The sequence below is a fragment of the Seriola aureovittata genome, chromosome 3, assembly GCF_021018895.1.
Source record: "Seriola aureovittata isolate HTS-2021-v1 ecotype China chromosome 3, ASM2101889v1, whole genome shotgun sequence".
Classification (NCBI taxonomy): domain Eukaryota; kingdom Metazoa; phylum Chordata; class Actinopteri; order Carangiformes; family Carangidae; genus Seriola; species Seriola aureovittata.
The window spans coordinates 5,394,477-5,409,513 of NC_079366.1; the positions used below are offsets into that span (position 1 = coordinate 5,394,477).

The window sequence follows — 15,037 nt, forward strand, 5'->3', positions numbered from 1 at the left end:
TTCTCCTCTACTTTTAAATTTCAACCAATTCTAAAGGGAAAGGTTGCCATGGGCCTTGCTCCACTCACCCGTATCTTGCTGAGCTTCATCTGAATCTTCTTAGAGACCAGTTCAGCCCAGTAGGGCTCACTCAGAAAGTCCCAGAAGACCCGACCAAGAGCCGCATTCACCCAGGCAACGGCCTCCTCCTCCCCCCTGGGCTGCACCTGAGCTGAAGTGGCGCTCTGGAGCTAAAGACACAACAGACAAGGTCACAAAACATTAGAAGGAAATACTGTAAATCTAATTTATCTGTACAGGAGATATTTAACCCCACAACAATAAAACTAATTCCACCCTTCTGACTAAATCTTTACAAGGTTGAGCCACAACACCAGCTACTTTGTTGTTGTTGTTGTTGTTGTTGTTCATAATTCCACTGCTTGTAACACCATGAGGTTAAAATAATAATAGTGTAAATGGAAGATGAGCATGCACTACCTTCTTGTCAGCTCCAGGGCTGCTCTGAGGACTCTGGAGAACAGGGCTGGCAGCTGTAGGGCTGACTGTCACCTGCTCTGGCAGTAAAGAGGCCATATAGACACTGTAATCCAGTAGCGGCTTGGTTTTGGCACCGCCTGCTGCTGTCGAGGAGACCGAGGAGTCCTTTGACCTGGGCTGAGATAGCAGCGCCTCGTCCAGACTGCTTCGGCTGCTGCTGCGACTGTGAGAGCTCAGAGCTGTGGGCCACAGCAAACATCAGAAAAGATGTGAGGAATTAGATGCAGAAGTTTTTACTGTTTCCAAAGTACCCAAATCTTATTTTGGAAGAGCCACTTTTCTATCCTTAGAAAAAAAGTAATTTCACAATTTCAGTCTTGGACAAAAGACACAACAAAGGAAAAAGAAAAGAAATCCCTGCCTTCTACAACTTGCAGAGGAGGTGGACACAAACATCAGTTTTGCTCACCGCTCTTACTCCCAGGAACGCTGGAGGTTTTCTTCAAGTCTGCCTTGAGCCTGGAAGCTGAAAGAAACCGCTGGAACCACTCCTCCTTCTCCCTCCCAGTCCTTCCGAATAGATAAAGGGTCAGGTCTCTACTGGACGAAGACCCTCGCTCCTGCACTCCTCCATTCGCCTCTCCTCTGTCCCTTATGCCCATGCCCTCGCCGGCCTCACACTTGTCACCTTCGGCCTTCGACATGAAGTCATCCTGTTTGCCGAGCTCGATGCAGATTGGGTATTTTTTGTTCCATACACGCTTCCTGGCCAGGCTCTGAGGCATTAGATACACCTGAGGGAAGATTTGGGAAAAACACTTTGAATAAAGTTTGGTTTCCATTTATTTCAGAACTTTTTCACAATCATTTTCAAGAAGAAGTGGACAGTCTTTTATGATTTCCCTTTAGCCATGTACCACTGTTTGGTGAACAGCATACAGTATATTAATGAAATAGTGAAGTCTATACATAAATATTCAGAATTTGGTCGACATTCAACACTTACTCAAGTTACAGAAGTTTCAGGAACACATTTCTATAAAATTTTGAAAGATATATATAATTCTACGTTAACAGGTCAGTTATGTAACAACATACTTTGCTGTTGGTCAGGTCATAGATCTTCTGACTGACGTAGTTGACATCAGGTTTTGGTTCGTTGTGTGCAGCACGGCGGGCGATGTTGTGGTTGGGCTTAGACAGACGAATGATGGCGCCCTCCAACCGGACATACACAGAGTGTGTCAGCGTGGCATGGTACGTCTCTGGGTCATAGTTCGATATCTCATTCATCCAGCCCTGGAAGGAAGACCAAAATGGAAAAACCATTTTACGTAATGAAGATTACATTTCAAGGTTTGATGTCTTAAACAATCACTGTAAGCTTTAGAGAGACGATTCTCTCTTTGAAAAATTCAGTTCTTATGTACCGTGTCTGCTTCTGAGCATATGAAGAGAGAAACGCGTTTGAACAACTGCAAACATAGAGATGACAACAATCTGACACAGTGCCTGGAAAATGAGGACACCGTAAATATCGGCTCACAGTGTGTTGTCACCCATGTTAACATGCTTCTGCAGTGACAGAAAAGGTTAGTTGTCTCTTTCTATGAACTTCACATGGATAAGAAAGTGTCTTGTATTCACTGTCTTTTTTCAAGTCGAGTCATAAACAGTTTGTTGTCATTTGCTTTCTGTGGTGAGCTTTCAAGTGCATCTGGCTATATTGAGGATCCACATCTAACTTATCTGCCGCTTTGTCACTTCAATGGGAAAACTGTCAAGGAAACGCACCTTTTAAACTGCATGTACGCCTTTCTAGTCAGCATCCCACAGATGCAGCTGTACACAGCGCCATAAATTAAATAAAAAAAAACAAAGTCCTACTTCTTATGATAAAATGCAGGTAATATATTTTCACTGTTGCTACTGTATATCAACATTTACAGTTGCGGTGGTGTAAATGCGAGGGTGAATGGTCGTTTACATGTGTTGGCTCTGTGACTGGTGACCTGTCCTGTGTGTTCTCCACCTCCAGCTCACCATGACCTTGTAGAGGAAAACTGGGTAAATAACGAATGGACTGATGGATGTATAAATTTAATATTGCGTGATTCTATTAAACATTTCAACATCACGGGGAGTCTCGATGACCTAATAGTCAAGGCACAATGTCCACAGTTCATGTCCACCTCTACATTGTCCCGTCTAATAAAGATAAAATGCAAGAAAAAAATCTTAAAAACAAACAAAACATTCTGACAAAACATATTCTTATATAGGGCCCTATAGTTCTGGACATGAACCGATTTCCATCAAACACTACAGCCCTTACAGTCTGCGCACACACAATACCAATATATACTGCATAGTATTAATTGTGTGCACCAACATGTGGGGACGCTTCCTTTTTTCAAATTTGCTTAACTTTTATCCAAATAAAAACAAATGCCTTTGACACATTTATAAATCATACTACACTTATATGTTGTTATATATTTTGGACTAATCGATTAATTGCTATTAACCAAAAGTGGCATCAGTAGGAAGGTGGCCACTGACTGCTGGAAGACCAGCCCACTGTTGTGTTGTGGCTGTTGAGGGTCAGATGGACAGATTCTTCAGGAACAAGGGCAACAGGTTGCGTCTTTAAAATACAACCCAAACTAATATTTCCAAACTTGGATCAAAGTAAAAAAATATGGAGAAGTGACACATTGCCCTTTGTTTTGATCAAGTCTGTTTGGCCCCTGATCCTGGTCCTGTTTTGCACATCTAGTTTAAACTGATGATTTTTTCCTATATACAATTCCACAATGCCTAAATTAGTTCAAATTAGTAAAACTGTAAAATATAGCCTACATCACAGATTTCCCTCATTGGTTTCCTATATTATTTTCAACATTGGCCTATAATATTGTCGATGAAGACACTTGTTATTTCACTGTGTATCTGTAGGGTCAGAAAAATTCGGACAGGATTTAACCACTCTGTGGATCAGAGTCAGGGGGACATGGTGAATTTTTAAAACACTTCAAATCAGTTTTTATAAACGAGGCCATTATGTATTATCTTATGAAATCCTCTAAATGATCAGTGCTTTAGAAGTCCAAAAACAGATGTAATCAAACAGACACATTTTTAAGGAGCTAAAGTCTACATGACAGAATAAGCCCAAGGAAGTCTGAAATGAACCCAAAAAGGAAGAAAGAGTCACGGACCTTATAAATTTCTGGTTCCTTAATGTCCAACTTGGTCAGACTCCACAGCTTCCCGTTGATTCTGGAATGTCTAAAGCCACCAGAAGGTTTTGGTCCCGTCAGCCACACAACACCGATGGCTAAAAGGAATCCAAGCCCAATCCCAAGCAGCATTCCTCCAATGTAACTGGGCAGAGGTAATACAAAATAGCCATAGACCAGTACAGTGAGGATGATGAGAGTATAGTGTGGAATACTGGATACCGGGTTAATACTTTCAGATTCATCTTCACTGCATGGTTCAGTACTACCACTTAGTGGCACTTTAGTTTGACTACCAGTTCCTGTATCCTCAGTTCTATCACCACCACCATCGGTGTCAGTACAAGTGTCAAAGTCATCACTGTACAAGATGCAGAAGTCCTCATCCTCCTGTTTAGCAAGAGCAGACATAGAGCACTTGTCCAGTGACATGGAAAGTAGAGATGATCTGTTGGGGCTCTTAGTGTCAACAGCAGAGGAAACTGGCGATTCAGGTGGACCTGAGGCCGCACTGTTGGGGCTCTCAGCCTCCCAGTCACCTCCCTCTTCCTCCTTGATGCAGTAATTGTTGTTGCTCTCCAGGTGACCATTTATGGAAGTAATGTTGGAGAGTTCTGAGGCACTGACAGAGAGGGCCTTTGGTCGGTAAATGCTGCTGCTAACTAAGCTGCCACTCTTTTCATCCATGATCTTACTCAGCAGCTGGAGTGGCTCGGACATGACTTCAGAGAGACGACGCTTGGTGTCCTCAATTCGTGCCTCGACATCTGAGACTTTGAAGAAACTGCGGTTATCTGGCGAGGTTAATGGAGAGGAAGGGGCCGTTTTAGAGTCACCGGCTGACGACATAGTAGCAGACGGCATTCGGGACTGTGTGAATTGCTTGAAGAGTTGAAGGTTAAGGCGGGACTCTGGAAGACGGTAGGGTGTGGAGGAGGAGGATGAGGATGAGTCCTGGGATGTATCTGAAGATAAGGATTTGACGAGATTCTTCATGAGATGCCTGTGCCTTACTGATGGAGCAGGAACAGAAGAGACCCCGTCACGAGACTCGCTGTCAGAGGAAAGAGACTTCACCAGACTTAGAAAAGGTTTGTCGCTGGAGGGAAAGCTCAAAGATTTAGTAGGAAAGGAGCTGGAAGTTGAGCTCTTCTGCTCAGCAATACGCGATGACAGAGTTTGTGTGGAAGAACTGTTAGTGTGATGTCTAGAAATGGGAGAAAGTCTGGGTGATTCAGGAATGACAGCAACCTCGGCTGCAGAGTCCAATGGCGCCCCTTCAAACATCTCCTCGCTTGCTTCTAAGGCTGTCACAATGTTTGAGTCATCCTGAGCAGCTGAGGTAGTGGAGACAGTTGTAGTGTGCAGCTCTTCTTCCTCCTCCTCTTCCTCCTTCCCAAAAGCTGAGAAGTGGATGGTGACTGTCTCCTTTGACAGCGATCGCTGCACATGGAGCTTGGGGGCCACGGCAGGTGGTTGTTTGTCTGTGGAGTGAGCGCTCTCTGCATGGCTAGGATGCCGGCTGGTCATTGCAGTACTCCCACTCAGTCACAGTCTGCAAAGACAGAGAAGAGATTATATTCTTTATCACATATGATACAGTGTTTCCCATGCATTGATTTATTTGTGGAGACCCGCTACATTGGTGACTTTGACCGCCACATAGCGATGCAGCAGTGCACGTATGCATGTGTGGGACCCGGGACACTAGCCAACTACAGTATGTTGTAAACAACATCGAGGTTGTTATGTTGTTTCATAATTATTGTGTGATAGTTGGAAACACTGTGATTGCATAGCTTTGTGTGTTGTCTTTACTCTGTAAAGAGTACTGTGTATACTTGCAGATACAAATTAGCTTGAAGCTATAATCTGGTGCAGCGCATCAAATGGAGACATTTTAAAGCTGTACATGGTCCCTTTTAAATAAATAAATAAGTAAATAAGTAAATAATATATGTTAAACAATATGTTATTTGATATGAATATCTCTGGATTTTGGACAAAACAAGATGTCTGAAGATGTCTGGGAGCAACACTGACTCTAGTCTCCTACAACTCTGAAGCTATACGTTATTCATACTGTGGAGAACATTATTAGTTGAAATTATTACAAATGCTGTTGTGATATTATTTCACATTGTAAAGAAAAAAATGTTTTGAGGTACTATACATTTGAATAAGAAGGTAGAAAGTAACAGGCAACTAGCCAACAACAGTTTTGGTTACAGTGTTGGACCATGGGATGCTATTGAAAGCTGCGAAAAGCTGGTATGGTTCAAGTAATAATAATAATCCTAGATTCAGATAAGTTTTCACCGACAGTCCAACCAAATGCTGAAACTGTTTTGGCAGTTGGTTAAGGAAGTCATCTAATCAAATCACTTTGTCATGTGATAATCCATCACTTGGATTGTTTGTTATATTTAGAAAGAAACCATAAAATCTGCCATTTAAATTAGTGAAAGCATCTGTGCTAGCTGTGGATCTGTCTTCTTTGTGATTTGTAACAGAAAATGTACAGAGAACTACTGCTGCTCATAGTATTTGGTGGCAGACTACAAACAGCCTACAACACAGGGCTCACAGTCTCTCGAAATCAACATCTCCAACCCCACCAAGAAAGTGCAATTCAAAAGGGCACACACAAACTTAGGTGGTAGCATTCCCTGGTGGGAATGCCAGTGAGGTAGCACATCCTTGTTCCTGCACCAGCAAATCCCACTGGTTAGTCTGAGCATTTGCACACAGGGGGACTGGGAGTGCTTCCCCTTACTTTACTGACTGACAACACCATTCATCTCAGAGGAAGCAAATCGCTGTCTACACTGTCCCCCAAAAGGAGAATTTGGCATTCCCACTTGAAGGGAAAAACATTGAAAAATCCTAAATTACAAATAAGCAGAGACAGACAATCATTGATGTCAATACAACAGTGAGTCATCTATTTCCACAAAATGTATTTGCATGTGTGACTGTGTGGGTGTTCACAAATGCGGTGCTGTATTGCTCAATCAGGTTGTGTCAGACTTTAGTCCAGCAGAAATCAAGCATCTTAAATCAGACACTGACAAACACACGCCTAGTGATTAGATCCCCCAGTCCCGCTCACCACCTTGTTAGCAGGCGGTGAGTGGGATTGCAAATACCCGCCACAAGCTACACCTAAATATTTAGCAAAATCAAAGAGCCCAATATGGAGCATTCACAAACAGAGATTGCACGGCCACCAACAAGAATCAACACTAACTAGGTAAATGAAATATACAGCTGCCTTGTGAAAACAAACCACACACCTGGCATCACTGACATCTGGACAGGACTTTACACAGGTAGATGAAAGCTCTAGCTCTTGCATATTAGATTGTGAATATTTTAACCACATAAAAACAGACACTGTCTTGTCACTGTGAGTCCTGTTCTAAACCTTTGCTAACAAGCATTCATCACTTGCCACAATGTTCCCACAGTCTTCCCAAATATTTATCACTTAATTACACTGTGCGTCGTATATTCAAAACCGTATTGCAACAGAGGCATCGAGGGCGTTTGTCCAGAGATGACGGACATCAGACAAAGTCCAGATAATTACCTCAGGTTGTTATGATGTAATATTGTATCCTAATGCCTGAAGTAGTTTGGGTGACCACAAGTGACCACAGTATCAGGTGTAATTGTATGGGACAACGAAAAGGATTCAACTTTATAATGGGAACATTAATTAAGTCCAATAGTCAACAAATTAATTAGGTAATTACATTCTGAGTTTATTCCACATGCTTATGCTGAACAGTATGTTAGTAACTTTATAGTTTTATGCTTGTTTTTTTTTTTTTAAGATAGTTTAGAACCAAACCATAATGATCTTATAGAAATAAACAGCTTTCAGTGGAAAGTGCAGCTACTTTTAGAGATACCTGAAAAATATCAGTTCAGCCCAAGTAACGCAACTTCATCAAAGCTGTTGATGTAAATAAAAACAAATACACAAGGAAAATCTGTGCAGCATTTGGATTAAGCTGCCAAGTGCAATGCAGAATAATGCACAGTCATTCTTAAGATGAACTTTTCCTTCTCTACATACTCACTTCATACTTCCCCATTCCAAACACACTCAAATAAATGTTTGGTGAATTGACTGTCAAAAACCTTTTTTGGTAAATTCATACCGAACATCTGGCAGCACAACATGATTTCTCTTTTTGAATCTACTGTATGTGAAATCCTCTGATACTGAAAATAGAATTATGGTAATGTCTTGTTGACATTTGGCACTGGTGTCCTCGTGCCTTGTCCCGACAACAAAGGTGGCATGAGGTCATGCTGGCTCACTCATATACAGACTCAACTTGGCCACTCATTGTCACATGGGTCACAAGTGAGCAAACCCCAGCCAGGCAGTCTGCCAGCCACCTCTGTCCCTAGCTATCCAGCCTTCGGTCAGCAGCAACACAATGAGGCCATTCTAGTGGATGGCCAGTTGGACACAGATTTCATTTTAACATACAAAACTCATAGGACCCAGCAGTATTTGCCAGCAGCAAATTAGGATTAGTGATGAGGTGGGGAAGTATATATGTGTTTGTGTGAGTGGTCTGAAAGATGATTCTGTCTTCCATTTAAACACTATGGAAATGGAATAAACGACTGGGCATGTATATCTACAGGTTTATTGGATTTGGCTGTCCATACTTGTGTATACGTACACACTGACAGTGAAGTTCCCTGTTTGTCTTGTATCCCTGAGCCAGTGAACAGACTTAAGAGGACAGCGCAGAATGATATCCTACCACTGATGCTGATGAAGCTAATTACAGAAGCAAGCCAGCCTCATTAACCCTCATGCTTTGCACTCATTAGGGAAGTGTTCACAGCTTTCTTCTGCTGTATCAAGCAGCACACACTGGTAATGAGAAGAGACTCACAGAGCTATTACACATGAAGATGTGTCCACGCCGGTGAACTGAGTTACTATACGTGGCTGTGTTTAGCTGGTCAATGTATTGTTCAAATGAACTGGAGAAGGACTCGCTGGTGATGTGAGAACACAGCGGTTGCAATTAAAACTGTCATTTTGTATAAAATCTATTTTGACACACTGATGTCTTATAAACAAAAATGTGGACTAGCCTAAAATGGATTAATCCAGAGTTAAATTTCTGAATTATAAATTATTATATTATTATAAATAAAATGTGTGTGGTATTTTAAAGCAATGTCTCAGCAGTAAAACATATTACGGTGGAAAATCAAGGTGCAAATCTATAGAAAAAGAAGACTTCCGTATCATCTGTATACGCACAATATCATGAATTTGAATGGGAACATTTCAAACCTTCACAACTTAACATAGCCTGTATAAATTCTTAAAGGGGTGTATATGCATGTGTGTACCCATGTGTGTGCAAGAGATAAACAAAACTTGGACCCACTAGTATGAAAACAGCCCCATAGCACTATGACAGGTCCAAAACTCCACAGGGAGTCCTAGTGTCTTCAATGTTTTCATTTGTCGGGTAAGATATAAAATAGTTTAGCCATCCTATCTTTATCCGTGCTATAACTCAATATACATAACAAATATTTGAAAACAGAGCAAACAAATCAAGCCAACATGAATACACAACTTAAATTAACATTAGTTAAGATGAAATGCTAAGTGTTCTGCTATTTTTTATGTATTGCTGATTAATTATTTAACATAAATTATTGAAGATTCAACAACATTTTTTGACAGCGCCACAGAAAGACCATTTGGCTTATTAATCAGTAGTGCAAGTGTAATTTTTTCCTTGACTAGATGACCTCTTGCTGTTCACATCCATTTTCCACAATAAGAAATGTAGGAAGTTCCTAACTGAAGCAGAAGTAGCTAAATCCAAGCAGATGAGTAAAAGTGGGTCCAAAAAAAAAAATGAATTTACAACATTTATCAAGTTCAGTGAAACACTTGAACCATCATAGAATAATGTTGTAACATTGGACACGTGTACAAGAGAAATTCTTCTATTATCTCTTATTTTCTTGTAATAAATATTACTGTGCTGTTCGAGAAACTTTGGGTTCCTTAAATAACCACAGTTCTCCAAATAGCATGACTCATCATCCCACAGTGGCACCACCTCCCCAATGACCTCATGCTCCAAATCACACTTTGTCAGCCAGTCTGGAACCACGGACGTGACTGTCAGGAAGGAAAGAAACCCTCCCTCATACCCCGTCATGTGTCATTATGACACTTCACCTCCTCCTTGTAACACATTAGTGAAGAGAGTAGTCTGGTAAGAAATAAACTCAGAGAGCTGTACTCATGTGAGTGCTCTGCATTCGTTTTGTATCCAACACTGGGAAATACTGACTCCTGGATCCACCATTAAATCCTAATCAACAGTCCTCACATAACAACTTCCATCACTTCTTGTGTTTACGGTTGGGCACAACCGTGTGGTGGTAAACCCATTTGACTATTCCGTTTGCCCCTATGTATGACAGAAGGCTTATTGCCCTGCCTTTGTGGACTCACAACACTGTAGAATGCACCTTTGTGAATGCAAATTCCGTTCTATAATTATTAATCTATTATTTTAGAAAAAATACACTGAAACAACTGAGTTGACTCCACTGTTTTACCACGGCCACTGAAGAAAGCAGCTCGCCATGACCGACTGAGCGAGGTAAACGGCCCCACCAGTGTTCAGCCAAGGACACTGAAGTCACACTGGACAGATGAACACACACTTCGACTGCTTTCTGAAGCAGCTAAAAGTAAGAGACCTGTGTCTGGGCAGAGACTTTGGTAATTACTATTGTGTACTGTAAGCTTCATGGTTTGTAAGCTGTATTGCTATTGTTGTGAAGGATGGAACGCCTTGTCCTGTGATTGTGTGAAATACTGTGGAATATTTACCATTGTTTGTTCCTTGTTTTGATTGTGCTTAGTGCATTACAGTTGGTTTGTTTTTTCCATAGACTGTAAATGAAGATGGATATAGCCTCCCTGATGTCACCCATGGGTTTCTGAAGAGCAGTTATGAAGCTCAGAGTGGGCTGCTCTGCCGTCGCCATCTTGCCAGTACCTGACTGTGCTGAACTCACAGGCTAATACGATAATGGGAAAAGAGGAGGGCTGCGTGTGGAGCTGAGACTTTGGTTCATGCCGGCTTTTGGCAAGCATACGCTCACCCACCTGTCCCTCAAAGCGGCACGCCCTCAATTATGCGGAACTTTAAGCCTTAATAAAATTTAAACGGGCAAATTATATAGAAATTCACGCCCCAAACAGTTTATTTCTGCTGTAAAGTTGAACATATTAACATGGGATTTTATGGGGATTGACTTGGTTTTAGAGCCAGCCTCAAGTGGTAAAGACAATGAGCTATTTTTCCAATGGCAGTTTTGCCAGTTAAAAGACCAGTGCCATGCCTGAGGAACACTAGCTCACCTGCCGTGTTATTACTGTGGTAAAATAGGACATTTGATTGCATCTCTTTGTGGCGATTAGAATCTTTGCTGTTTTGCTCTATCATTTTTACTAGGCCAAACCTACACACATCCACACACATTCACAAACACCCTTGGTGCACAGACAGTGTGGCATAACACTCTCTCTCTCCCTCCCTCCCTCTCTACAAACACACTCATTCACACACACACACACACACACACACACACACACACACACACACACACACACACACACACACACACACACACACACACACACACGACATGCATGACATGCATGACATGCATGACATGCATGACATGCATGACATGCATGACATCTGTGGGTTTACCTCTGATTGTTTGGTAGTATAGTAGCTTGTGCTCTCAGTCTCTTGTTGTTGTAGCTGTAGTTGGATAACAGATGTTCGTTAATTAACTGATTGTTGATTAATATTACTATTGTTGTGTTATACTTTAAGCAGTCGTTTGCAAATTTTTGTGGATACTCCCTGTGATAACAGCTGGATCGTGATGGTCAGTGCTCAGATTCATACCTTTTTTATGAGTAATTATGCCTATTTTTGTTATTAATTTGCTTATAAACGAAGCTGTTCCTACCAGAGCACAACATCACTCTGAGGGTATTTTTGCAAGTCATCCTGCCAGTTGCTTCCTGCCAATACATCACCACATGCCAGCCCCTTCAGAGCATCTCAAATGTCATACTCTACTGTTTCAGATGATGAGTGGCATTAAGAAGATACTCACAGAGGGACAGAGATTAAACTACGAGAGAAAAAGACTGTAAAAAAGAGATGCATACACGCCTCACACATTTTCCCATTAGAGGCCTAATCAAATCCCAGACCACTATACCTTAACCAGGTTGCCTAGGAAGGGATTAGAAGAAAGTCCCACTTTAAATCCTGCTGTTTATTTGCAGCAGTAATGGCTTTCCCTGTGTTTACACTGACAATTTACCTAATGACTTGCAAACTGTCACACAGCCCAGTTCTCACATTAATGCCCCAGCCAACAGTGCATCTGTAGTAGCAGACAGTTAACAACCCTATAGGCAAGGATGATTTACAGATACATAGGCAGCTTCACAACATGCCCCATTGTGTAGGGTTGTTTTTAAGATGCAGATGTTGAGGTGGGAGAAACGAAAGCTTAACATGATTGACCACATTTCTAGAGAACATCCTGTTTGAGCTTTCTCTCAAGATGGTAACACTTCAATTGCGCCTCATGTGCTTAAAGCAGTGACCTTTTCAAAATGCTGTCAAGTTTCTTATACATTGACACTCCCTCTGTCTCTCTTACAATAGAAACATACACAGAGTAGATGAGTAAGCAGAGAAGTATAGTAGTGCTTAATGTGGCTAACTGAATTAGCTGAAACCAAGGTGTGTGAGAGCCTGTTTGTGTTTGTGTGTATATGTGCGTGTGACTAAGGGGCTGTGGTGAACTGATAAATGTGTTCAACAGAATCCTTTCAGATTTCAGGTTCTGGGACAAATAAACAATAGCAGCCCAACAGAAATGAAACTGTTCTCAAGAATGCTGACAAACTGGTGAGACGGGCAGGGACTGAAATGTTAGGCAGTGAGATCATCATGGGTATCAGCTATCTCCCAGCCTTCCCCTGCCAACTAGAGCACACTTTGCCACTCAAACAGGATAAACAACATAGTTCACCGACAAAATTATGTAATTGTTTTTGGGAGTTCACCACCAGGTGCCACTTTTATTTTCCATAGCGCGAAAACACAAGCCGGTGGCATTGTCCTTTGCTCAGGCCTCTGTCACTATCGCTGCTGATACCACCTCACGGCTCGTCTTGTGCCCTTCTTCCTTGAATTGAAATTTCATAGTTGCAAATGTGTGAGTGAATCTTGTGACACTTGGGCTCATTAACACTGATAAACTGATGCGTAAGTGCGTAATTTGCCAAAATATAATGTCCATAAAAATGACTTAGAGATACAAGGTTCTGTCTCATGACAATGCTTTATCAGGGAACATCTGCTGCCTCATGCTGAGACAATGGATGAGGAAAAAACACAATACATGACAGACAATCAACTCTCTCCCAAGATAGGATTTGAATAGACAATGCTGTGTGACAGTAAGAGATACTGTCCAAAAGATTGGCCTATTGTTTACAAGTGTGAATTCATTATAAACACACCTTTGAATGAGGGATTGTTACTAAGCTGTTGATCTACTAAACGCTGCCGATAAAACCATTCGGCTTAATATTCCAAATCTTTATGTCCATGTATGTTCTAAGTATTTAAAAGTGAATTTAATGGGACAAATGTAAATGATATTTGAAATAAAGCATGATACATTAAGTCTGCTTTTAATACATAATTGAAAAATCAAATAGAGATGGCTCATGTTTCTGATGACTATATGGTGCTATCTAATGGTGTGAGTCCTAGAGGCCACGGAGACATCTTTAAATTTCTTGTGAAAAGTTGTTATGTATGAGGGTGTATCAGAAAAAAAAACTAATTTGTGAGTTTTTTCTCATATGTCCCACGCTGCGCTGCAATGTGGTTGTTTGTTTTTTTAAATTTTATCTACAGTGGCCCTGACATGCTGTAGTAGTTATGACAGATTTGGAAGAGTTAATATTTGTTGTCAAATGGTCATCAGGATGGATGGATTGCTCAATTATTGCCTGCAATGGCGCAGCAGATGTGGATCACAACAGTGAGAACGCGTAGGCTCACGGAGAGCATGTGACACAGTCCACCAAGAGTAGGAAGGAAAGAAGAAGCTTGTATTTAGAAACAGAGAAAGAGGGAGAAAGACAGAAAAAGAGACTGTAACAGTTGGCGTTCATAACACCGTGACCCTGGCTTTACACAACCACAACTACCCCGACAATACACTACTACTTGCTTTTACTTACAAAGAACATAAAGAAGCCTTGTGTTTCTGAATGCAGTTAATACTCTGTAAAGTTCAGCCCATCTCACTCCATGTCAGTTCACTGACCCAGAAGTTGTTCACGTTAAATAATGCACTCCTCACTTAACTGCTTAACCTCATCAACAAGCCCCCATTATTTTTGAATGAGCTCCTTGGCTGCACTGGTGACAAAACCATGACATAAATCAGGCAGAGATCTGCCTCGCTGCTCGAGTTACAGAGACCGACTCAGCTTCAAAACCGGCTCCCACAGGAGATGTGTGTTTTAATCATTCTAAACTAAGGAATTTTAATTTGTCTTTTTAACAGCACATTACCCAGACATATTAACTTTTCTGGTTAGTTTATTTTCTTCTAATTACAAAGTACAAAGTTAACCATTAGCCTCCTTGCAGTTACTATTCAGTAACCTTGTAGCAGCTGGTCACATGTGCAGTCCTTCCTATTAAAAAGAAGGCACTAGTTAGGGAAACAAAGATCTCTGTTTTTATTGAGAGCAAGAGGTCATCCATGTAATCATGTTTTGCAGACAGCCTATCAACACAAACCAGAGCTCTTTTCATAAGGCCTTGACCCAGTGCTTGGTTTAGTTATGGTTTATATTTCTAAGAATACTGATAGCGTCAGTCAGCTGGGACTTTGCACAAGTTCACATTATTAAAAGCCGAGCAGGTACCAAAATATGTATCCAAAAACAAATCACAAAGCCTTCTAACCAACACGAGAACATGCCAATGGCACAGAGAGCCGGGCCTCAGTAGGGAGATGACTGGTACAGGAATTTGGGGCAGCCATCTGCCCAGCTAGCCACATCTGGTTGAACCTAGGAGACCAACTTCCTGCTTTGCTTCCACAAAGACTCTTCTGTTTCCCCAAATAGTTTGCAGACCTTGCCAAATGTCAACATATTACATTCATTAATA

General features: G+C 41.4%; 1 protein-coding gene across 3 annotated transcripts in view; it reads right to left on the bottom strand.

Annotated features, from left to right (window-relative positions):
* The window catches only part of LOC130166270 (testis-expressed protein 2-like), a 32,579-nt gene that overhangs the window by 10,618 nt on the left and 6,924 nt on the right, over positions 1–15,037 (bottom strand). For all 3 annotated transcript variants that reach the window (XM_056371759.1, XM_056371760.1, XM_056371758.1), the window contains exons 3-7: positions 3,702–5,277; positions 1,579–1,779; positions 950–1,274; positions 481–719; positions 69–230 (exon numbers count right to left, since the gene is read on the bottom strand). In XM_056371759.1, the coding sequence (XP_056227734.1) occupies positions 69–230; positions 481–719; positions 950–1,274; positions 1,579–1,779; positions 3,702–5,252 (2,478 nt within the window). In that variant the 5' untranslated portion in view covers positions 5,253–5,277. The remainder of the gene's footprint in view (positions 1–68; positions 231–480; positions 720–949; positions 1,275–1,578; positions 1,780–3,701; positions 5,278–15,037) is intronic.